This window comes from Gossypium hirsutum, chromosome D11 (genome assembly GCF_007990345.1).
Source record: "Gossypium hirsutum isolate 1008001.06 chromosome D11, Gossypium_hirsutum_v2.1, whole genome shotgun sequence".
NCBI classification, from domain to species: Eukaryota; Viridiplantae; Streptophyta; class Magnoliopsida; order Malvales; family Malvaceae; genus Gossypium; species Gossypium hirsutum.
The window spans coordinates 53225061-53251351 of NC_053447.1; the positions used below are offsets into that span (position 1 = coordinate 53225061).

General features: G+C 32.8%; 2 protein-coding genes across 2 annotated transcripts; both read left to right on the forward strand.

Annotated features, from left to right (window-relative positions):
* Window positions 1-14925: 14925 nt before the first annotated feature.
* LOC107953782 (disease resistance protein At4g27190-like) lies at window positions 14926-17184 on the forward strand. Its single transcript, XM_016889225.1, has one exon. The coding sequence runs from the start codon at window positions 14926-14928 to the stop codon at window positions 17182-17184; it is 2259 nt and encodes a 752-aa protein (XP_016744714.1).
* Window positions 17185-22012: 4828 nt separating this feature from the next.
* On the forward strand, window positions 22013-25716 carry LOC107953620 (uncharacterized). The gene is made up of 7 exons (XM_016889018.1): window positions 22013-22060; window positions 22117-22671; window positions 23045-23539; window positions 23919-24056; window positions 24712-25224; window positions 25487-25558; window positions 25636-25716. Exons 1-7 carry the CDS (start codon window positions 22013-22015, stop codon window positions 25714-25716), a joined length of 1902 nt encoding a protein of 633 aa, XP_016744507.1.
* The last annotated feature ends 575 nt before the right edge of the window (window positions 25717-26291 follow it).

Sequence of the window (26291 nt, forward strand, 5' to 3'; positions counted from 1 at the left end):
CTTAAGATGAACACTTATACATTTCAAACCTATATACATGTCACATAACTGAGTCGAGGACGATTTTAAGGTCTACCGATACTGAAGGTGGATAGTGTGAGCTATGAGATTATCCGATAGTCGAGTTTCGCAAAATGCCAACTATAGAAAGAAAACAAATCATAGTAAGCATTTACATGCTTAGTGAGTTCATAAATTTAAAAACTGTAACTTACCTCATTATACAATTAACAAAACAAAATAGCTAATTACATAACTTTCCTGTCATCACATTTTGAAACAATGAGGTGAGTTCACGACATCTAAATCATATAACCATATACATATCAGTTCAATACAATACCATCAAATTGTAATCATCAAAACACTCCATCAATCATCCATTTCTTTTTTTTTATTAACAATTTAGTTCGATGAACTATAATAAACAGATACGAATATGTGGGTGACTACTCCACACCAACAGTAGGCACCGAAGTGCCGAGCAGTAGTGTAACACCCCAAACTCGGCCTAAACGTTATGGTCAAATCTTGAGGTGTTACACTTCCCGATTGAAAACCCAAATCAAAATTTAGCTTTGGAAATCATGAGTTCTAAAAATATTATTTTTGGCAAAACACTTACAAGTCCCTTATGAAATCATGCACAAAATTTATTTATTTTACGAAAAATGCTTAATTTGATATTTAGATTTGCAGCGGAAATTTCGGAGTAACTAGTTCAAAAACTGTGATTCAAATTAGAGAAAACATATATTTACCGATGTGCATTTTCTGAAACTTTCGTTGTTAAATTATGTAAAACTTATTTCAAATTTCAGCGGAAAATCCATATTTTGTTTAATTTTAAAAACCAAGTCTTCATTTAACTTAACAGAAAACATGCAGAAAACTTAAGCCAAATAACAAAACCCAAAACCAAAATCAAATCCAAAAACTTCGTTCAAAAATCAAAAGTCTAGAAAACTTAGTTATAAATAATTCAAACCATCTTAAGTAAGAAATCAATACGTGTTCCCAAACGCCGCCCAATCCTAATTCTGTCGTTTACCTGATATGGTGAAAAGAGAGGGATTAACTATTAAGCTTAGTTTATAACCGAACTCAAACAAAGAACAAAAATAACACAATAATCATATCAAAGTATCGCAGAGAGCTTCATAACGATCACTTGAGCAGAACTGAAAATGCATGCTTATGTTAATGTAGTATTTTTTTTTAGAAAAACATAATGCAAATTTTTCAGAAACTTCCTACCCAACTCGGCTACAGACTAAATTAGAGTTCCCCAGAACTTGTCCATTCAAAACACACCAACAGATAATTGAGTGTTAGAGTATGCCCAAAGATCAATCATGAGATGGTTGTAATAACATACTTGATTTATCATGTTTATTAATATAAGGCGTTACCATTATTATTTCAGTTTCTTTTCTGTGTATATATAAATAAACTGTTTTATAATAATGTCCTGAGAATAATATGATTATTCTTAAAAGTTCCTTAGTCAAGTATTATTGTTGGATAGGACAACGATAATGCATTAAGACTAACGTGTAGTTGACTGATGATAAAGAGTTGTCATTGATATGGAATGTCAGAATCATTACATGAATATGTGTGTTAGAGAACAACATATTGGACTGACCCGTTATGAGTATGTTTCTTGGATTATTATGTAATTGTTACGACATTACTCAAAATGATTAATATTTATATGATCCTCAGACTTGAGATCATCATAATCCCAACATCGTGAGTTGTATATTTTGATACAGTCAAACGTACACTGTAACTAGTTGTTCTATAAAGACTGATGTTGGATATACCACAATCTATGTAGAGGGATATGGTTGGTCGATATAGGATAAGTCCCTCCTACATAATGGGAGTAATATCTTAGGCCACTTGATTAAGTGATACTAGAAATGCATGGCCATGCTCAAATAAGTTGATATTAGATGTCATACTTATTTGTATATCGTAGTCTGCTTAAGATATCAAGGAACATGGAATGGACAATGCAAGTGTGACTATTCCATGACTTGTGTCCAATCCAGAGATAAAGGACTTAAGGATTATTGCATAAAAGGTTAATCATAAAAAGGTTATGTCGAATCATGATCTCTTGTGACTTATGTCGAATCATGATCTCTTGTGACTTAGGTAGCAATGATGCATTACTAGATGCCACTCATTGTTCGTAGCATTAGAATCGTTCTAGTGTTACTGCTAACGTTACAAGAACCTACAGGGTCACACCCTATAGTTGAAATGAACGGAATAAACCATAGTTGGTATTGTTTTTGGGGTCGCTTGAATTAAATTAATTATAGAATTAATTTAATTCGGTAATCAAATTTCCAACACATTATGTACGAGGTTGTTGTACGTATAGTGAGGACATGAATTTGGTTAGCATAAGAATTCAAATAAATATATGGTTTACCGAACTTATATTATAATTAATGTAATTATAATTTTTGGATTAAAATATTATTATATTTATTTAATTCATTAAAAAAAACCCTAAAACAAAAGGATATATATAATCTCGTTTTTCTTTGTTTGAGTCTAGCAGCCTTCAAAGAAAAATAACTCTCAAAATTGTTTTGGGGATTCCTTCCGTTCGTAGTCAACTGGGTGGATTACGTAGAGGCCAGAATCACGATAGATTGCGGTTTGGTTCGACAGCAGATTAGACTACTCGTTGTTGAGGTGTTGCTGTCTACTCTGAATAAACATTAGGTAATTTCGCAACCTCTTTCACCCCTATTCGTTCCTCACACATGGATCCCTGGTTAGGATCGCCGGATTTTTATTTTTCGCTGTGCCATAGGGGTGCCGGCGATCCAACATTGAGGACAATGTCACCAGAGTTTTAGTTAAACTACCAGATCAAATATATGTGGTCACACCATTATATTGTAACCAGGTTGCCAGAACAGATATGTGTGGTCAAGGCACTATAATTGCAGACAAGCTGCTAGACAGAAATGTAGATAAACCACCAGATAATGCAGATCGTTAATTTTTCAGAACTTCCTCCTTACCATATTATGCAATGTGACATGGCATGCTAATGTAGAATACGAATGAAAAACATGCAAGACATGTAGTTGTACAATAACAAAAATTGAAAGGCATGGAATTCCACGTTTTGCAAAACAAATGTGTCACAAAATCAACAAAAGCAAACAAGTTTCTCCATAACATCATATGCATGGTCATATAGCAGATTCAAATATACATAAAATAACATAATCAGGCATCATATGCTCATATCAAACATAGCAAAACAGAAACATGCCATCAGAATTAACAGTACATAGATCATGCATATATATATTTCACATGCCTTTTCCACATTACATACAATATCATACTATCATATATCATGTTTTTAAGTATTATTTATACACTATGGACTTTACAAAGTAGCTATATACACATAATAGATAAATACGACTCTAGGTGAAATTTCTAGAAAATGGGTTCACATGCCGGTGTGGCCCTCATGACCCAACTGACCTAGCCTATGTGGCCCACACGAACCAATTAACCCACACGGTCTAGCACACGGTCGTATAACTCACATGATCTGCCACACAATCGTGTGACAGGGACAATGAGTTTTTTTGGCTTCGTGCCGTTCGCCATTTTTTGAGTTTTCCATTACACATTTGATAGTTTTTCGATGCCCACATCACAATCGTAATTCCAACACCTAAAAACAACACTTAAAACGTGAGATTAACAGCGACAAACTAAGATTATGAGTCCCTAACTCAGTCTCAAACACTAACAACATAGTCTCAACACTGAGATTTGACTTAAAACACCGAGTTGAACACTTACCCTTGAGAAAACAATATCCCACCAATCATAACTAGATCGTCGAAGGATTAATCGTCTCGTGAACTTCACTTATTACAAACACTAAATTAATCAAAACTGATACTTAATCCTTTAACAATCAACCAAAACTATAGAATAAAAAATTATGCATTCTCGCATCACAACCCCATGAAAATATTTTATTTACATCGAAACTTGATACTGTAGCGATGAAATTTCCAAAATAGATATGGCAACGAACTAACGAATAGCAAGAAAATGAAGAAAGAAATGATAATTTTCAGGAAGAAAGAAAAAAGAATTGACGAAACTAGAGAAAATCTTTACCAGAAATCCAACGTGAAAACAAAATTAACAAAGTGGGGAGATAGAGAGGAATACTAGACGGTTGAAACATATTTTTGGGAAGAGATTTTAGGATAATTAATTTTTTTTTTAAAAAACTACTTACTACCTCCACTAAATCTGATTAGTTATCCTATCAAAATTTTCTCTAATAGTTCAAATCCTATCCAAACTCCGCCACATGGGTGGTAACACGAGAAAGTAGCAAAAAAATTCCAGTTGCACGCATAAGGGTTTGAGCACAAGACCAAAAGATAAATTGATACTTTACCACTGAACCAACAAGCTCATTCTTATTTATAATTTAACACGAATAATATGTAAGCTTAATAATCCAAGTTAGAGATTGGAATAAAAATAACAAAAAATCCAAGGGAAAGGATTTGAACATAAAACCTCAGACATACATAATTAATACTTAGCCATTGCATCAAATCAATCCACTTAACATAATTTTCACAACCTTAACTCAAAAATAGGACGTAACCACCCTTGGTTTTACTAACCCAATTTCTACTATCTTGGCTTTTGGAATGTGATAAGTAAGCATCTTAGTGCGAATTAGTAGGCTAAAAAGTACTGAACCGTAGTGCGAATCAGTAGGCACGAAAGTGCTAATCCCGTACAAGCATGCAACTAACCCTATTGGTATGCCAATTGTCTATCATATCTTACATTCATCCAGGCACAATTAACATATCAATACCATTCTATACAATTCAATCCATTTCTCACATTTTGTACCAATTTTCAAACAAATTAAAGTACATTCAAATAAAATAAATTCATCATTCAAACATATATATTACAATTATATATACAACCAAACCATATGAACTTACCTAAAAAAACTGTAAACAAGTTGAAGTGTAGGGACTAATCAACAATTTTCCCCTTTCTTTGATTATTTACTGGTTGGCTCAACTCTTGATCAATACGGTAATGTATTTCAATTTATCAGTTTAAACTATCTTACAACAAGTTTATTTCATGCATATGACAATTAAATTTTATTTTATAGAAATTCCCTATAATTTTACATTTTATTCAATTTAGTCCCTAAAACCAAAACAACCATAACTTTCACATTTAAGCTTCGTTTTTCAATTCATTTTCAATTTCATCCTTTTATAACCCTCTAGAATCCATAATTATAGAAATTCCATAGCAATTTCAAAATAATTATATTTTAGTCCCTAAACTCAAAACTAACAAATTTCACTTTACCAATTAGTCTCTATTTCATCTCCAAGCTTATAAACTAACACATTAACACCAAAAGCTTCAAAATTCAACAACAGTAGCATTTTAAAACTTTAACAATTTTACAATTTAATACCCGAGTTAATTAAGTCAAACTACAATGATTTCAAAAACATAAAATTTATGAAAAACGGACCTCAAATACCCTACATGCAATGGTCTAATGTCCAAGGGAGTTTGAAGCCTTTCTTCTTCTTCAATGCAGAGTAATCAGTGGGGAAGATGAGAATTATGGCTATTCTTTTTCTTTCCACCTTTTTGTTTTCTTTTAATGTTAAATTAACTTTTATTATTCTAACTAAAACCATGCAAAATTGCATGCCCTAACCATCCACTATCATAGAAGATGGCATAATTGCCGTTTTAGGCCTTAACTAAATATTATTTAACTCAATTATTAAATAAAACCAATTGAAATTAATTTTTATGGTTTTTACGATTTAGTCATTGTACTTTAATTATTAATCGATCAACAAAATTATTGGACCAAAAATCACTATACACTTAATAGGTTTGTAAATATTAATAGATAATATTTAATGACTAGATCATTAGAATACATGGTTCCAGAATCACCATTTTCGGTACTACTAAAATACGGGCTATTACAAGCTATATGACAACAATAAAGAGAGGCTTAAAATTCAATTGTTGCTGCCACTTGGCCAAGAACTCTTAAAAAAAAAACCTAAAACAAAGTAATTTAGATTAAGTTAATTTACAACCCCTTCCAAAAAAAAAAGTTTTTTTTAGCCATGTGGAAATTACATGGCCAATATATATTATTTATGATAAACAATGATTTAATGACCACATTATCATCCGTTAAAGACTTAACATCCTAATGACTTAAATGCAAACTTTCAAATAGTTCAGTGACTATTTTGTAACTTTTTGAATTAGAATAACCCAAGTGTGAATTTATTAATAGTTCAATGACATTGGGTGTAATTTACATTTTATTTTATAGTGAGACCATATATATTAAACGAATTGAGATTATGAATAATTTTGAAAACCACCGTTTTAAGTGGAATTTGAAAAACAAATTTAAACTACTAAATCTTCTCTTGAAAATCATTATAAAATTTGAAATTTCCATTATTTTTACTCAAACAAATAAATTCATGAAATTTGAAATTAGATTTTCTTTTTCTTCAAATCACTTTTCCAATTACATAGTTAAGGTTTTGAAATAGAATTACAAGATTTTCAAAAGTTTAAAAAGGATTTTAAAATTTAAATTTCTAAATACAAATTCATCAAAATGAAGTATAACTATTTCTAAATTAGATTTTTTTCACTACATACATATATATTGATGCAATATCTAAATTAATCATATCATTTCTAATTCTTAAATTGGAGGTTATATTTAAATGCATTTGAATTATGTCATCTATTTTATTGCACCAACAACGATATCGATTGAATTAAAACTTAATCAATTTTCACGGAAGTATAATAAAATATATATTTAATACAAATGTACAATTTTGGCTATATAACTAAAATATTAAGAGGTGATCTATGTCTCACAACTTTTAAAATAAAAAATGGACGAAAAAAACTAAAATATATAAAAAAAATATTTTTACTAATTTAGCCATTGCATTTAGTCTCCATTTTTACTACTTAGATGATAAACTTGATTTCTTTCTTTGGGGATATGCTTGATTTCCCATTGCTCTATAGTTTGTAAGATCATATGGATTCTTCTAACTAAGGCTGAAGTTAATTCAATTGTGTGGATGTCTTGAAGAGCTTCGACCACCTCTAAATTACCTATGTGAGTGGAAACCTTCTCCACCATTTGAATAACGGTTAGGCCATCTAAGATTCGTCACAGTTTAACATAAGAAACTAAACAAAATCCTAAATACCGATTATATCTAGCGATTCATTGCCCATGCTTATACGCCATCTCTCTGGCAGCAACCTATCCTACATTCAACTTAATCCAAATAATAATAAAAAACCACTTTCAATTTCAGATTGGTGGATCCCAAGTTGTTTTAGGTTGAAAGAAAATCAATGAATTGTCATTTTCTATATGGAAATTAATGGGTAAACCCTTTCTCTCATTCCCCGTGACTAAAGTTGGAAGACCAAGACTTTTGGTTTCAAAATAAATTATTTAAAGCGACATTTAAGTAATTGAAAAAGAAAGAAATATATTGTAAAGCTTTATTTATATACTTATAGAAGTAGTAGTATTTATCCAACTTTGTAGCTTTGGGTATTTACCTTTGATTCTCTGCTCCTTCATTCGCAATCTCACTTGCCTTATTTATACTTTACCACTAAACCAACATGCTCATTCTTATTTATAGTTTAACGAGAATAATATGTAAGGTTAATAATCCAAGTTAGAGATTGGAATAAAAATAACAAAAATTCCAAGGGAAAGGATTTAAACATAGAACCTCAAACATACATAATTAATACTTAGCCATTGCATCAAATCAATCCACTTGACATAATTTTCACAACCTTAACTCAAAAATAGGACGTGACCACCCTTGGTTTTATTAACCCAATTTCTACTATCCTGGTTTTTGGGATGTGATAAGTAGGCATCTTAGTGGGAATCAATAGACACTAAAGTGTGGAATCGTAGTGCGAATTAGTAGGCACCGAAGTGCTAATCCCGTACAAGCACGCAACTAACCCTATTTGTATGCCAATTGTCTGTCATATCTTACATTCATCTGGGCGCAATTAACATATCAATACCATTCCATACAATTCAATCCATTTCTCACATTTTGTACCAATTTTCAAACAAATTAAAGTACATTCAAATAAAATAAATTCATCATTCAAACATATATATTACAATTATATATACAACCAAACCATATGAACTTACCTAAAAAAACTGCTAACAAGTTGAAGTGTAGGGACTAATCAACAATTTTCCCATTTCTTTGATTATCTACTGGTTAGTTCAACTCTTGATCAATACCGTAATGTATTTTGATTTATCAGTTTAAACTATCTTATAACAAGTTTATTTCATGCATATGACAATTCAATTTTATTTTATAGAAATTCCCTATAATTTTTCATTTTATTCAATTTAGTCCCTAAAACCAAAACAACCATAACTTTCACATTTAAGCTTCATTTTTCAATCTATTTTCAATTTCATCCTTTTATAACCCTCTAGAATCCATAATTACAGAAATTCCATAACAATTTCAAAATAATTATATTTTAGTCCTTAAACTCAAAACTAACAAATTTCACTTTACCAATTAGTCTCTATTTCATCTCCAAGCTTATAAACTAACACATTAACACCAAAAGCTTTAAAATTCAACAACAGTAGCATTTTAAAACTTTAACAATTTTGCAATTTAATACCCGAATTAATTAAGTCAAACTACAATGATCTCAAAAACATAAAATTTACGAAAAACGGACCTCAAATACCCTACATGCAATGGTCTAATGTCCAAGGGAGTTTGAAGCTTTTCTTCCTCTTCAATGGGGAGTAATCGGTGGGGAAGATGAGAATTATGGCTATTCTTTTTCTTTCCACCTTTTTGTTTTCTTTTAATATTAAATTAACTTTTATTATTCTAACTAATACCATGCAAAATTACATGCCCTAACCGTCCACTACATAGAAGATGGCATAATTTTCGTTTTAGGCCTTAACTAAATATTATTTAACTTAGGGTCTGTTTGATTGCCAGTAAAATATTTTCCGTAAAATGATTTCTAGAAAATGTTTTACTTTTTTGTAAAATGATTTACTGGAAAATATTTTCTGGTGTTTGATTGAATCTGTGTAAAATATTTTCTGCTGCTTGGCAGATTTTTTGAAAATATTTTTTAGAAAAGTTGTTTTTACATATATTAATATATATTAATAAATTTTTATATTTTAAATTATTTTTACATATATTGCAATGATTTATTTATAATAATACTCAATTATTAAGCTACAATATTAATCGTTATAAATTGAAAAAAACTAATATCAAATAAATTATTTGTAATTGTGTTAAAAAAACAAGTATTGAATAATTAAAAAAACAAGTTATTGGAAAATCAATAAACAGAAGCAGTTTTCTACCGGAAATGAAGGAAGGAATGAAGGAGGCGATAGAGAGGAGAGCATGGAAAATGTCTTACGGAAATTGAAAGGGTAAGACATTTTCCCTAAAATGTAACCCATTTTCCCTTGTTTTGGAGTTCATTTTCCAAATGGAAAATGTTTTCCGCCAATCAAACGCTGGAAAAGTTGGAAATAATTTTCCGAAAAATCAATTCCGTCAATCAAACAGACCCTTAATTATTAGATAAAACCAATTGAAATCAATTTTTACGGTTTTTACGATTTAGTCATTGTACTTTAATTATTAATCGATCAACAAAATTATCGGACCAAAAATCACTATACAGTTTAATAGGTTTGTAAATATTAATAGATAATATTTAATGACTCGATCATTAGAATACATGGTTCCAGAATCACCATTTTCGGTACTACTAAAATACGGGCTATTACAAGCTATATGACAACAATAAAGAGAGGCTTAAAATTCAATTGTTGCTGCCACTTGGCCAAGAACTCTTAAAAAAAAAACCTAAAACAAAGTAATTTAGATTAAGTTAATTTACAACCCCTTCCAAAAAAAAAAGTTTTTTTTAGCCATGTGGAAATTACATGGCCAATATATATTATTTATGATAAACAATGATTTAATGACCACATTATCATCCGTTAAAGACTTAACATCCTAATGACTTAAATGCAAACTTTCAAATAGTTCAGTGACTATTTTGTAACTTTTTGAATTAGAATAACCCAAGTGTGAATTTATTAATAGTTCAATGACATTGGGTGTAATTTACATTTTATTTTATAGTGAGACCATATATATTAAACGAATTGAGATTATGAATAATTTTGAAAACCACCGTTTTAAGTGGAATTTGAAAAACAAATTTAAACTACTAAATCTTCTCTTGAAAATCATTATAAAATTTGAAATTTCCATTATTTTTACTCAAACAAATAAATTCATGAAATTTGAAATTAGATTTTCTTTTTCTTCAAATCACTTTTCCAATTACATAGTTAAGGTTTTGAACTAGAATTACAAGATTTTCAAAAGTTTAAAAAGGATTTTAAAATTTAAATTTCTAAATACAAATTCATCAAAATGAAGCATAACTATTTCTAAATTAGATTTTTTTCACTACATATATATATTGATGCAATATCTAAATTAATCATATCATTTCTAATTCTTAAATTGGAGGATATATTTAAATGCATTTGAATTATGTCCTCCATTTTATTGCACCAACAACGATATCGATTGAATTAAAACTTAATCAATTTTCACGCAAGTATAATAAGAATATATATTTAATACAAATGTACAATTTTGGCTATATAACTAAAATATTAAAAGGTGATCTATGTCTCTCAACTTTTAAAATAAAAAATGGATGAAAAAAACTAAAATATAAAAAAAAATATTTTTACTAATTTAGCCATTGTATTTAGTCTCCATTTTTACTACTTAGATGATAAACTTGATTTCTTTCTTTGGGGATATGTTTGATTTCCCCTTGCTCTATAGTTTGTAAGATCGTATCGATTCTTCTAACTAAGGCTGAAGTTAATTCAATTGTGTGGATGTCTTGAAGAGCTTTGACCACCTCTAAATTACCTATGTGAGTGAAAATCTTCTCCTCCATTTGAATAACGGTTAGGCCATCTAAGATTCATCACAGTTTAACATAAAAATCTAAACAAAATCTTAAATACCGATTATATCCAGCGATTCATTGCCCATGCTTATACGCCATCTCTCCGGCAGCAACCTATCCTACATTCAACTTAATCCAAATAATAATAAAAAACCACTTTCAATTTCAGATTGGTGGATACCAAGATGTTTTAGGTTGAAAGAAAATCAATGAATTGTCATTTCCTATATGGAAATTAATGGGTAAACCTTTGATTCTCTGCTCCTTCATTCGCCTTTCAAAAGGTGGGATCATTAGAAGAAATTAAAACTCTAAACCTCAGGCGGAGGAGCAGGAGGTACGGTGCTTTGTTTTTTCATTTTTTTAATTATGATATTTACTCTTATTTTTTTCCCTCATTGATATCTAGGAGGAGTATCTATGATAATAATGTTCTTTTTTCTTTTTTGTTATTGAATATATGCTACGCAGGTGAGATTATCATTTTATAATATGATCATTTAATTTAATCTATGCCATTCTGTCCGACTCGAAAAGTGAAAAAATTTGGATAAAAATATAGGCCTGAAAAATGAGTTTGGACAAAAAAAAAAGACTAGTTTAAAAATGGGCTGTGCCTCGAGTATGATTTTTTTGGCCTGAGCTCAGCCCGGCCCAAGTATGCAAAAAAAGTTTCTATTTTTTTCTATTTTCTTGCTATTTTCTTATTGTTTTTTTATTATTTTGCTAATATTTCACCATTATGTTGCTACTATTCTTTTTGCTATTATTTAGATGTTGTATAATTCTTGTTAACTTTTTTACTATTTTTAGAGACATTTGTTTGTTAAGTTGCACTTATCTTAGTGTTATTTAAATATATATATATATTTTTAAAAAATTATTTTTAATTTGTTGAAAAATATTTATTTTAATGTTTTTAGTATTTTTAATTTATTATATTTTTTAAAAAAATTATATTAAAGAAATCATATAAAAAGATTAATATGACCGAAGTTGAATTTTAGTATTTTTATCCGGGTCGGGTTTGGACAAAAAATTTTGATTGGGCCCCACCTAACCCGTAGACACCTCTAGCTTGTATTAATGTGGCATTAATAAGCTAAAGGGTTTTGATATATGGAATGAGTTTACAATTTTTTAAGAATAAATCCAATTACCAAAATTGTTAAAATTCATTACTTGAAGAATTTGATATCCGAAATCGTGAAATAATTAAGTGCTTAATCAATTAAAATATTCTAACCAATATATAATTTCATAATATCAATCATTTGTTAAATTTTCAAAGTCAGGAAAACATTTCAAAAAAATAAGTTGATCAAAACCACTGAATTGCAAGAAAAGAAAAATGCAGCATGTTTAACTTTGGTGTATAAATTGATTACTCTCATGAATAATTGAGTAATTACTTTTTTGTTATTTACCATTTACTACTCATTTATTAACTGTTTACTACTAATATTATTAATCTTTATAATTACAAAGTTTCTATTAATTTCTACTAATAAAAAATGAACTAATAATTTTATTTTAAAATATTTTGCATTACTAAAATCATACAATTTAATTATCTAATAATTGTAAATTAACTTGTATAAAAAATATTTGTAAGTTAACTTGCAAAATTAATATAATTTTAAATCTAAATTAATGTTATAAGAATGATGGCATATAAAATCTTTATTAATATCTAGCGCAAATTTTAACATTTTAATAAATATATTTATGAATACTGTGTAATCTATTATAGATATATATATAAATAAAATGGTTTTTTTCAAAGTTTAATAATTAACAATTTTAATAGATAAATTCATATTTATCAAAATATTAATATATTTTAATAAAATTAATATTTTAATTTAAAATATTTTCTGGTCAAACACGATCAATTATTTTTACATGAATCAATTAAACTGAAAACTAAAAGTTGATCTTCAATTTAAATTGTTGGTCAAAGCCCGTGCTTCATTGTACTAGATTTAGTGCTTCGGGCTAGAACGGGATCAAATTAATTAATTTATTATTAAATGAATTAATTTAATCCATGCACTATTATAAAAAATCAAATAAGATCAAATTTATTTTATCATTCACAATTAACTTTAAACGTACTATTAATTTATTTTATAAAATAAAATTTTTTATTTTGTATACATCTTAAAAGGTACCAATAATATTAAAAGAATGAAACACATGCCAACTTTTTTAAATGAAATTAATTTTAATATTTTTTAAACTTTATATAATTTAGAAAAATCATTTGGAATGGACATTTATGGACTTACCTGTTAATGATTTTTATTAAATTTTTTTGAAAATTTTAGATTTATTTAATATTTTTATAAATTTTAATAATATTTTAAAATTTTTAAAAAATTAAAAATAATTATTTTTTAAAAAATAATATTTAAAATTTTTGTAAAAAATTAAGCTTTTAAACGAATGAACTTAGACAACCATATGTTCAGGTTCATTCCAATAAAAATTAAGTATTCCTTTTTATTCTTTTATATTTTTAAAAATAATTGAAATTTTTTATTTTGCTGATGTGGCAACTGACATCAGCAATTGTCACTAACATGGAGCATCACATTGCACCGTTAATGGCCATGTCAGCATTGTAATAGTCAATGTTAGTCAAAGGGCTAAAGGCTCAATTGAGTGTAAAAAAATTCCAAGGATTTAATTAACTGTTTCGAAAAAGTTTGAGGGACTTCTATACCTTTATATGACAGGTAGATATAAAATATTATTAATAAATTTGACATTGACAACCTATTATATCTCTTGTGATCTAAACATCTACCCCTGGTTTGTGTCCTCTTTGTGCACCACCAACACCTGTGGAATAATTTTGGTAATTAACATTTATCCAGCTTTTACTTGCTAAACCAAGGGAAAAACACAAGTCTATCACTCATCTCAGGCAACCATTGGAATGATTTGAAGAAAAGCAGAAGTGTGATTAGAACTAAGTTCCAGTGTGGATTATCAACAAAGATTCAAACACTTGGAAGTTATATATGATTTGAATGAAGTGTTTTTATGGCTACTTCCCCGTGGAAACATCACAAGTGAAGAAATATGGCCAACAAATATCAAAGTAAAAGTGGGACTAGTAAAGAAGAAATTTTACAAGCCATTATAATAAACTGTAAGAAAAAGGTATAAAGTTTCTTAGCACCCAAATCCCAATTGTGGAATAAGACCAAAAACCCATAAACTTTAATATTTGTTGGCCATTTGTGATGTTTCCATGGAGGAAGTAACCCTAGAAACACTTCATTCAAATCCTATGTAACGCTCAAATGTTTGAATCTTTGTTGATAACGCATACTGAAACTTTGTTCTAATGACAGTTTTGGTTTTCCCATTGCAACATAAAACTCCACGCATTATCAGAATGAAATCATCAAATACCACTAGGAGCAAAAACAGGACAGCCACCTAACCCCACTCAAATCTGCCCCATTAACTAAACTCTTAATTGACTCTATGATCTCGCCTTTATGTCTTTAGTAACTTGTGGTTGTTACAATTATTTCCAAGAGTTGAATATAATAAAAGAGTCTAATTTTAATAAAATTAAATATTTTAGTTTAACAAAAAGATATTTTAATCAATTACTTTTTATTTTTTTTTCCAGTGAGTGCCATTGTCCCAAGGATTTGCTTCCCGGTTGCTGTATAGTTTAAAATATTTCTCAAAAGAAAAACAATGGAGGCTCTTGCTTCCATTCTTGAATCTCTTGCTAGCAAAGCTGCTGAGTACATGGTTGACTCCACTCATGAACAACTTGGTTACTTGTTCAATCATGAGAGCAAGTTTCAGAACCTTTGGAGTAAAGTTCAAGAGCTGAAGGATGCAAGACAAAGGGTGCAGCAATCTGTTGACGAGGCTAATAGGAATGGGGAGAAGATTTTCGATGATGTTGAAAGGTGGTTGACAATGGTGAATGACAAGATATCTGACCAGGCTACAACACAATTGCAGGAGGATGAAAAGAAAGCGATGGAGAGTTATTTCGCTGGCTTTCTTCTTGGTATCAAGTCTCGTTACCATCTCAGCAAGAAAGCTGAAAAGGAGGTGGAGGCCATAACACAACTCTTGAATGGAAAGGATCAATTTGATGGAGTTTCCTACCGTCCTGCTCTTGAAGGGATGAGCATTAGACCTGTCAAAGAGTACGAGGCTTTTGGATCAAGAAGCGATGCTTTCAATGGGGTGATGGCGGCATTGGATGATGATAATATCAACATAATAGGAGTGTACGGGATGGGAGGTGTGGGCAAAACCACACTTGTCAAAGAGGCTGCCAGACAAATCATTGCCAAGGAGAAAAAGCTGTTTGATGAAGTGATCTTGGTTGCCATAACACAAGCATCAAACATTTCAAATATTCAGAATGAGATTACGGAGAAGTTAGGCCTGAAAATTGAGGAGAGGAGCGTTGATGTACGAGCTGCCCGGCTACATGATCGGCTAAAGAAAATCAACAAGGTTCTTATCATCTTGGATGATATTTGGGAGGAACATGACTTGGACGCACTTGGAATTCCTTCTGTAGATAAAAACAAGGGATTGAAGATCTTGATGACGTCTAGGAGGCTCAAAGTATTGAAGTCGATGGGTTCTCAGAAAAGCCTTCCAATTGATATCCTGAAAGAAGATGAAGCATGGAACCTGTTTAAGATCGTGGCTGGTCCTATTGCTGAAAGATCTGACTTGCAGTCTAAAGCAAATAAAGTCGCCCAAAAATGTGCAGGATTGCCGATCGCTATTGCAACAGTTGCAAAGGCTTTGAAACATAAGGAGAATTTACATGAATGGGAGGATGCTCTGGAGCAGCTAAAGCCCTCTGAAATAAACTTCAGGAGGGTACCAAGTGCTGTGTATTCAGCTATAGAAATGAGCTACAAATATTTGAAAACAGAGGACCTTAAATCTGTTTTCTTGCTGTGCAGTATAATGGGTCATAATGCTGCCATTGAAGACTTGCTGAAATATTGCACAGGCTTGGGCTTATTTCGTGGTCTTGACACAATACAAAAAGTACGGAACGGAGTATTAACGTTGGTTAGTGAGCTCGAAGACTCTTCTCTGCTACCTGCTGGTTCTACCCCTGAATGCTTTGACATGCATGATGTTGTTTGCGATGTTGCCATTTCAATTGCTTCTAGGGACCGTGGTTGGCTTGCTTTAGGAAAGGAAGATGTATTTGAAGGGTGGTCAGATGTCCAAACAATGAGAAACTACAATCTTATTAGCCTACAACATACTAAGGTTAGTGAGCTTCCTGATGAGTTGGAATGTCCGAACCTTACCTTTTTCGCTATGGTTAATAGGGATTCTTGTTTAAAAATTCCAAATAACTTTTTTAAGGGTATGAAAAGACTCAAAGTCTTGAGTCTCGAGAAAGTGAATTTGTCGTCCTTGCCTTCCTCCATTGATTCCTTAAGAAGTCTTTGTGCGTTGCGTTTGATAGATTATGGAGTAGAAGATATAGTCATGTTAGGAGAGTTAGTAAATTTAGAAATCCTTGACCTCCGTAATTCTGGTATTAGACTGCTCTCAAAGGAGATAGGGCAGTTGAGGAGGCTAAAATTGCTAGACTTGAGCTATTGTTACAGTCTTAAAGTTGTATCACCAAACGTGTTGTCAAGTTTATCAAGTTTAGAAGAACTATACTTTTTTCATAGCTTTGATAGATGGGAGGTTGAGGGAACTGATAATCTTATAAGAAGCAATGCTAGTCTGGTTGAGTTGCAGTCTTTGTCACGTCTGACCACTTTGAAAGTACGTGTTCCTAATGAACAAGCCATGCCAGAAGATAACATTTTTCTTGGAAAGCTGGAAAGATACAAGATTTGCATTGGAGATGGTAAGTGGTATTGGACTGAGACGAGGATGGAAGCTTCAAGAATGTTGAAGTTGAAGATGAAAATGTTGGATTCTAACTTAGCAAACAAAGTTTAAAAACAACTTAGATGAATGTTTTAGATGTTTGAAAGATTAAAATAGGAGCAAGAACAAGCAAAAGGTTGAATGAGCAAAGTGTTTTTCTCATTACCCGAATAAGTGCATGGTTACATACATAAATAGAACAAAGCTACATAGAAAGAAAACAAAGCTTGCTTGTGCAAGTAACTAAAGGTTTACATCAACAAAATGACAACCTAATTTGACTACTAAATCAGCTAAGCACACATTTTAACCTTAGCTGATCAAAGCAAATAATGATTACACCATAGACTAACAAAAGTCAACTAAACAAACAAGGCTTGTCGAATTGCACAATGGATTTTAACATGCTTCAGCCGAGTTTCTGGTTTGATGCATGCAACGTAGGTTTTGCATGGATTCTTAAACTTTGCTGCTGTCGTTGCCACCTTTTAAACACTCCTCCTTGGCTACAAAGCAGCAAACTCCGATTTTCTTCTTCAAATATTCAAACCTTGAAGCAGCCAATGGTTTGGTTAATAGATCAGCAAGTTGATCTTTTGAGCAGCAGTGAACTAAGCTTATCTCCTTGGACATTTCAGATTCTCTCACAAAATGATATCTAATTTTAAAATGCTTGGTCTTACCATGAAAAACCGGATTTTTGGCAATGGCTACAGCCGATTGGTTGTCAACCTTAATCACAGTGGCCTCCTTTGGATCAGCATTCAGATCACACAATATTTTCCTAAGCCAAATGGCTTCATTTACAGCAGAAGCAGCTGCGATGTATTCTGCCTCAGCAGTGGATTGAGCCACTATCTGTTGCTTCTTCGAGCTCCAGCAGAAGACACTTGAGCCAAGGGTGAAGAAGTAGCCTGATGTGCTCTTCATGTCATCAGCAGAACCAGCCCAATCACTGTCTGAATATCCCACTAGTCTCAGCTCCTCAGCCCTTTCAAACTTCACTCCACAACTCAGAGTCCCTTTGACATACCTTAGGACCCTTTTTGCTGCTTTAAAATGTGCAACTGTGCAGCAATGCATGAATCTCGATAGAAGACCAACAGCATGCATGATGTCTGGTCTAGTTGCAGTCAAATAGAGCAGGCAGCCAACCAAGCTTCTGTAATTCTTTTCATCCACTCGATCTTCATCTCCTAGGCTGGTGAGTTTTTCTCCTAAAGCCACAGGAGTGCTAGCAGGCTTGCAGTTTGTCATGCAAAACCTGCTCAAAACCTTCGATGCGAATGCCTTCTGGCCTATGAAAATACCTTGTTCATTTTGTTTCACTTCCATGCCAAGGAAGTATGTCATTAATCCAAGGTCAGTCATCTCAAACACAGTTTGCATTTGCTTCTTAAAGGTTTCAATTTCCTCCCTTTTGCAGCCAGTGACCAGTAAATCATCAACATACAATGAAACAATTAGCAAAGTTTCATTACCTTCCTTCTTAACATAGAGAGTAGGCTCACTGGTGCTCTTTGTGAACCCGAGCCTTGTCAGGTAGGTATCCATTCGATCGTACCAGGCCCTTGGAGCTTGCTTGAGACCATACAGGGCCTTTTTGAGCTTGTAGACCTTCTCTTCTTCTCCTTGAACTTCAAAGCCTTCAGGTTGATCTATGAAGATTTCCTCCATGAGAAATCCATTTAAAAAGGCTGATTTGACATCCAGTTGATGCACCTGCCACTGTTTCTGGGCTGCTAAGGCAAACAACATTCTTATAGTGTCCAGCCTTGCAACAGGAGCAAATGTTTCAAAGAAATCGACTCCCTGCTGTTGGCTATACCCTTTCACAACTAATCTAGCTTTGTGTCTGTTCAGTGATCCATCTGCATTATTTTTGATCTTGAACACCCATTTAACTCCAATGATCTTCCTACCTTCTGGTCTATCAACCAGCTCCCAGGTTTCATTCTTTTGAATCATCCTTAGTTCAGCTTCCATAGCCTCTTGCCAGCATTTCTCTTTCGAGGCTTCAGCATAGCAGGATGGCTCAACCATGGTCACAGCACATCTTTCATAGATGTCTGCCAATGTTCTGGTGTCCCTAACAGGCATATCATCAAAATCATCCATAGCTTCATTTTCAACTTCAGCATGTTGGTGATCAAGGCCCTGCAAGTCTTCTTCAGTTAAGCTTGCATCTGTCCCATTCCACTTCCAACAGCTTCCTTCATTGAACTTGACATCTCTGCTTACAATAACCTTTTTTGTTGATGGATCAAAGATCCTATAACCCTTCTTCACACTGCTGTAGCCTACAAATACCCCTGGCACAGACTTTCTTTCCAGCTTGGTTCTCTTCTCTGCTGGCACAAGTGCATAGCATAAGCATCCAAACACTTTCAAGTGTGACACGATTGGTTTCTGCCCGAACCAGACCTCAAAGGGTGTTTTACCTTTGACTGCTTTAGTTGGTAGTCTATTTAGTAAGTAGACAGATGTGTTTACTGCCTCAGCCCAGAAGTTGTTTGGCATTTTGGCCTCAAACAGTAGGCATCTGGCCATATCAAGAACAGTCCTGTTTTTCCTCTCACAAACACTATTTTGCTGTGGTGTGTAGACAGTGGTCAGTTGGTGTAGGATGCCAGCATCATCACAAATCTTCTGGAACCTCTGAGACACATACTCGGCTCCATTGTCTGACCTTAGGCTCTTGAGTTTGTTGTTGGCTTGGTTTTCAGCCAAAGCCTTGAACTTGCGAAAGAAGTCAGTGACATCTTACTTTTGTTTCAAGAAGGTTACCCAACAAAACCTGGTGCAGTCATCAATGAACAAGGCAAAATACTTGCAGCCATTTAGTGAGCTGGTCTTCATAGGTCCACAGATGTCAGTGTGAACCAACTGAAGTTTCTCTTGGGCTCTCCATGCCTTGTTGACTGGAAAGGGCAGTCTGGTTAGCTTGCCAAGCTGACAGACTTCACACACCTCTTTGTTTGGCTCGAACTTAGCCATATCTTCAACCGAATTCAGTTTTTGCATTTGCCCGAGTGAGTTGTAGTTCACATGCCCCATTCTTTTGTGCCACAAACTTGCCTCATCAGTCTGAGTTGCATATGCTCTTGCTTGCAACTGATTTACATCCACATTGAAGGTTCTATCTTGCATAGCTACTTTTGCCAACACCTGGTCAGTAGCATCTTTGATTGTGCAGATTTTGCCTTCAAACAGGAGAGAGTACCCTTTCTCCAGTAGTTGACCAACACTTAACAAATTTTGGTCAATGTCAGGTACATAAAGAACTTCTGAAATGGTTTTAATACCTGACTTGGTGCAAATCACTGCTTTGCCTTTGCCTTTAGCCTTAAGAAGCTCACCATTTCCAATTCTGACATTGGATTCAAATGAGGTGTCAAGTTCCTTGAACATGCTTTCCTCTGAGGCCATATGATGAGTGCATCCACTATCGATCAGCCAAATTTTGCTGACTTTGCTCGAGCTTGCAAAGCAGGAGGCTGTGAAGACATGTTCTTCCTGTGCCTCGATGTCTTCAGCTACTTGAGCCTGATTATGATTCTGTGACTGAGCTTTTGGTTTGTTCTTACACACTTTCTCAATGTGACCAAGCTGTTTGCAGCCTCTACACTGAATGTCAGGCCTGTACCAACAATATTTCTCAAGGTGAGTTGTTCTTTTGTAATGAACACAGGGTGGAAACTTCTTCTTGGCAGCTTCCTTCTTTCCTCTTTCTTTCTTTTCTGACCAAGGCTTCTTGCCTTTGTGATTCGAGCTGAAGCTTGAGCTCTCTCTACTCCTAGCTTGAAAAGCTCCCTCAGAATACTCCTCCATTCTGTTTGCTCTTCTTTGCTCTTGAGCATAGAGAGCATTTATCAGTTCTGTCAAGGGAATGGCAGATAAGTCCCTCGAATCCTCCAGGGAAGAAATCTTGGATTCATACTTCTCTGGCAAGGTTGTTATGATTTTCTCCACTACCCTTTGATCACTAAAGTCATCTCCAAGCAGTCTTATGTTGTTGACAGTAGACATAATTCTGTCAGCATACTGCTTGATGGTTTCTGAGTCTTTCATTCTCAGATTCTCAAAGTCCCTTCTCAAGTTGATGAGTTGTTGCTGCCTGGTTTTGTCTGAGCCTTGAAACTCTTCCTTGAGTTTGTCCCAGGTCTCCTTTGGTGTGTCGCAGGCCATTATCCTTGTGAAGATAGCATCTGAAACTCCACTTTGAAGGCATGACATGGCCTTGTACTTCTTTGCACAGTCTTCATTATACTGCCTTATCTGAGCTATCATGGGATTAGCTCTTAAGGGTGGTGGTTCTGTGTCATTTTGGACAACATTCCATAGGTCATGTGCCTGTAGATATGTTTTCATTTTGACAGCCCATATATTGTAGCTTTCACCAGCAAACACGGGTGGAGGTGGTGGTGAGAAGCTCATCTTCACGCAGCTTTCAAAACTCTGAGCAACAAAGATAGTTCCTGCTTCTTTTCTTTCAAACACACAGCACACAACAAGAGGCCCTCAAAGACAACAGGCTCTCGATACCATTTGTTGGATTCTAACTTAGCAAACAAAGTTTAAAAACAACTTAGATGAATGTTTTAGATGTTTGAAAGATTAAAACAGGAGCAAGAACAAGCAAAAGGTTGAATGAGCAAAGTGTTTTTCTCATTACCCGAATAAGTGCATGGTTACATACATAAATAGAACAAAGCTACATAGAAAGAAACAAAGCTTGCTTGTGCAAGTAACTAAAGGTTTACATCAACAAAATGACAACCTAATTTGACTACTAAATCAGCTAAGCACACATTTTAACCTTAGCTGATCAAAGCAAATAATGATTACACCATAGACTAACAAAAGTCAACTAAACAAACAAGGCTTGTCGAATTGCACAATGGATTTTAACATGCTTCAGCCGAGTTTCTGGTTTGATGCATGCAACGTAGGTTTTGCATGGATTCTTAAACTTTGCTGCTGTCGTTGCCACCTTTTAAACAGAAAAGAAGTAGTAATTTGTATGGTGGGATTAAACTATTGTTGAGAAAAACTGAAAGTCTGTACGTAGATGAAGCGGAAGATGTTAGGGAAATGCTTGACGACCCAGTTAACCAAGGGTTACCACATTTAAAGCATCTCAAGCTCTCGAATGTCTCAGACATGAAATTTGTGATAGGCTCCAGGATGTTGGTTTCTTGTCTGGAGTCATTGGATCTTCATAGTTTGATGAATTTGGAGTCAATATGTGAAGCTGAACAGAAAGCTGAATCATTTGGGAGACTAAGGTTCCTAGAAGTCAGCGAGTGCAAGATGTTGAAGAATTTGTTCTCCTTCTCCATAGCCAAAAGGCTTCGCCAACTTGAAGAAATTGAGGTATCCCATTGCAACAACATGAGAGAGTTCATACTTGTTGAAAAGGAAGAAGAGATTGGCGAGAATGATAACTTAGAATTCCCTCAGTTACGTTCTTTATCGTTACGATATTTGCCCACATTCAATGGCACCTGGTATTCACAGAAAACCCTTCAATCTGTCACGTGGCTTTTCGGTAAAATGGTATTTATTTCAATCTTTATCTTTCCTTCTCTTATTTATCGCTTCCAACGAATTTTATTTTGATATGCCTTTCCTTTTTTCTGTTCTTTTAAATTACGTGGAAGAGTTATTATTATTATTATTATTTATTATAATATTTTGAGGATATATTAAGTACCCTTAAAACGGGTAGAAAATGCACTAGTTAGCAAAACTTATTTAAGAATATTGGGTACTTCCCCTAGTACGGAGCCCGTTTGAAACCAATTAATATAAAAAAAGAATCCAAGAAGATGGAGTTGTAATTCTTAGGTAGAATTATTTATATGACAATCCTTATTATATATTTTGAATGATAATTAAGACATGATTTGAAACATGGTTTTATTTGTAGGTTTTGTTTCCTGTGGCATTGGAGGAGTTGTATTTAGATTCAGTCAATGGGATCGAAAAAATATGGCATGATGATCAACTTCTTACGGTGTCTCTTGGTGTTCAAAGTTTAACACGTTTGGAAGTGTGGGAATGCCATAAGTTGAAGTGTGCATTTACTTCATCTATGGTTAAAAGCTTTGTGCAACTAGAAACACTTATTGTTTCTCATTGTGATAAAATGGAAGATATAATAGAAGGAATACTAGGTGGAGAAGAAAGAATTAACAACAGCATAAGGGTGTTCCCTAAGCTTAACTCGTTGAAACTCAACAATCTTTCTAATCTCAAAAGATTTTGTTGTGGAATCAATCCAGTTGAATTTCCACTTTTAAGGAAATTAGAAATAAAGAAATGTCATGTTTTGAGTGCATTCCATTTTGAGACTGCAAGTATTGGAAACAATATTTCATTTGATCCTAGTGTACCTCGGCCACAATATCTCTTCAGTGAAAAGGTATGTTAATATATATATTGTTCTTTCTTTAATTTCGTGTATATATATAAATATCTTCGATGATTAAAGATGAAATAGTTAATTTTTAACATTTATCATATGTTGAGTATTTAGTGTTTGATCCTTTTACATTTAGTTTTTTATATTACAAATATTGTAATATTTTAAAGGGGCATTCTAACATTTTAAGGTTAAAAGATTAATTTTTGTTTTGTTTTGTTTCGAAACCTGATGTCATTTCTGAGATAAGTGAAAAAGAAAATGAAAAACATGACATAATAGTTGTAGTAAGAAGCTGCAAAAAATTTCTATTATCTTAACTTTGCTTATTGGTAAATAGTTATTGACACATTCAAATGAATTATGCATGTAAATATAGGTGATATTTCCTGTGCTAGAGGAATTGGGTATTTGTTGTGGCATTGAATATGAGGTACAAGATGTTGATTTGGATATTAGAACAACTATGGAATGTGAGCTAGAAGCATGTCGTGATGATGATAGCATGAAAGAATTGGTAAAAAAGTGTTTGAGTAGTAGTGGTGGCATGGAAAACGTGGAAAGGCTATGGCCTAACCAACTTGATGAACATTCCTATTTTAAACTAACTTCTTTTTTCTTGGAAGGTTGTCCTAAGTTGTTGAATGTTTTTCCATTGAGTATGTTGATGAGACTTCAAAAGCTTGAGAATTTGAGCATATGGAATTGTGAGTCATTAGAAGAAATAATATGTGAATCCCAATCCCAAGAAATTAACGTTAGTGCTATGCAATCACTTTCTCCCCAACTCATTCAATCGAATGTTATTACATTTGAATTTCCATGTGTGCCATCCGTGACTCTCATTGCCTTGCCAAATCTAAAGAGTATATGTCATAAGACGCAGACCATAAGTTGGCATTTATTGAAGAAGATGGAAGTGTATGGATGTAACAAAGTGGAGATATTGTTTGCTTCTCAAGAAATAAGTGGAAGCATTAATGAACAACCCCTCTTTTGGGTAAATAAGGTATCATCCTATTTTCAAAACTATTTTCTTATTTATTATTCTTATTTTGATATTAAATTCTTTACCATAATAATTATTTTTTTAATGTTAGGTTGTTTTAATTTTAAAAAAATGCATATTATATATGTATGTGTTGTTTAACAAATAATTGGGAATTATGCAGTATATGTTTCCAAATCTACATCAACTTACTTTGGGATGGAATGTTGGAGTGAAAGAGATATGGCGTTTAGTTCCATCCTCGGTACCTTTCCAAAATTTGGTAATATTGGAGGTAAGAGAATGTGATGGAATCATAAAACTAATTACACATTCTACAGCCAAAAGTCTAGTGCAGCTCAAAGAAATGAGTATACTTAATTGCAAAAAGATAGAAGAAATAATAGAAGGTGGGGACAACAATGATCAAGATGAAATCATTTTTCCACAACTCAACAGTTTGGAACTTGAATCTCTACCAAAGCTAGAAAGCTTCTGCTTATCATGGAATTATACGTTTGGATTCCCATCCTTACAAACTGTAATTGTAGAAGATTGTCCAAAGATGAAGATATTCTCTCAAAGACACTCAAACGCTCCAATGTTGAACGAAGTAGAATTCTATTGGAGTGGGTGTTATGAAGAGCATTGGGAAAATGACCTTAATAGCACCATACAACAATTTTTCAGAGAACATGTACGCGCATTTCCAAATTTCCTTATTATTTAGTATTTAAAAAAAAACAGTAATTGGTTTTAGGTTTCACTCTTAATTATATTCTCCGATCAATAACAAAGAATTGGAATGAAAATAAGCTTTATTAGGGTTAATAGATATAGAAGAGAAAGATCACAGTGAAGAAAAAACTATATTTATTATTGAAAGAGGATGTTGTTATATATTGTTTAGAATTTACACAAGTGGCTCATTAATTTTTCTACTCTCTTGTTGATCACAGCAAATTGACATGGTAGAAAAATCTAAGAATTTTGAAGAATATCTAAGCCATCTTTCAACTTCTAATTCCCAAGTAAGCCTAAACTCATTCTAATTTATTATTCTTTGTTTCCCTTCTATGACTAATATTATTACTGGTGATGAAAACAGAATGACCTGATAAAAGAATATGAAAACTCTGAGGAAGATCAAAGCAATCCTTTTAAGAAACAAAAGAGACATGGAACATAGGTAGGGAACTACGCCTCATGTCAATGAGTAATGACAAGTAGGTTTTAGGGGAAAATCATGGAGATCCAAAGTAAGAAAACGAGCCAATTGGCTAATCGGAGGCAACTGAAAGGTAACGACTCATCCATTTGTTTTGGCTATTAATCGACTATTTTTGTATGTCTAATATTGGATCATGTCCATTTATTGCATCTCGTTTAGAGATGAATGTGAAATCATTATGAAACAAGTCGATTTTCAGGTTTCATTTTAACCTTAGAGTTTCACTTTTGTTGTGTTTTTAGAGTTGTGAGTTGTTCTTAGCTCGGTATATGAATTGGAGTGGAGAATAGTCAAGTTTTGTGAATATGAATATGAATATTGGGTTCGATTCATGTTTCAGTGTTGAATGTGATATTTTAATAATGTTTATTATATTTCGTGGTTTTGCTATTGGTTATGTATGTGAGTATAGTCTTGTGAAAATGGAGGTATATTTGGTGGTTTTTCATTATGTATGTTCTTTTACACCCGATGCCTTAAACTAAATAGGCCCACACATACGTACGTACATACATACATAAACAATTTTGAAG

Excerpts from the sequence above, each read along its gene's own strand:
- LOC107953620 (XM_016889018.1), top strand. The coding sequence starts at position 22,013 with ATGGATTTTAACATGCTTCAGCCGAGTTTCTGGTTTGATGCATGCAAC. Across the intron at positions 22,672-23,044 it reads CGTGGCTTTTCGGTAAAATG|GTTTTGTTTCCTGTGGCATT; the intron begins GTATTTATTTCA and ends TTTTATTTGTAG. Across the intron at positions 25,225-25,486 it reads AACAATTTTTCAGAGAACAT|CAAATTGACATGGTAGAAAA; the intron begins GTACGCGCATTT and ends TGTTGATCACAG.
- LOC107953782 (XM_016889225.1), top strand. The coding sequence starts at position 14,926 with ATGGAGGCTCTTGCTTCCATTCTTGAATCTCTTGCTAGCAAAGCTGCT.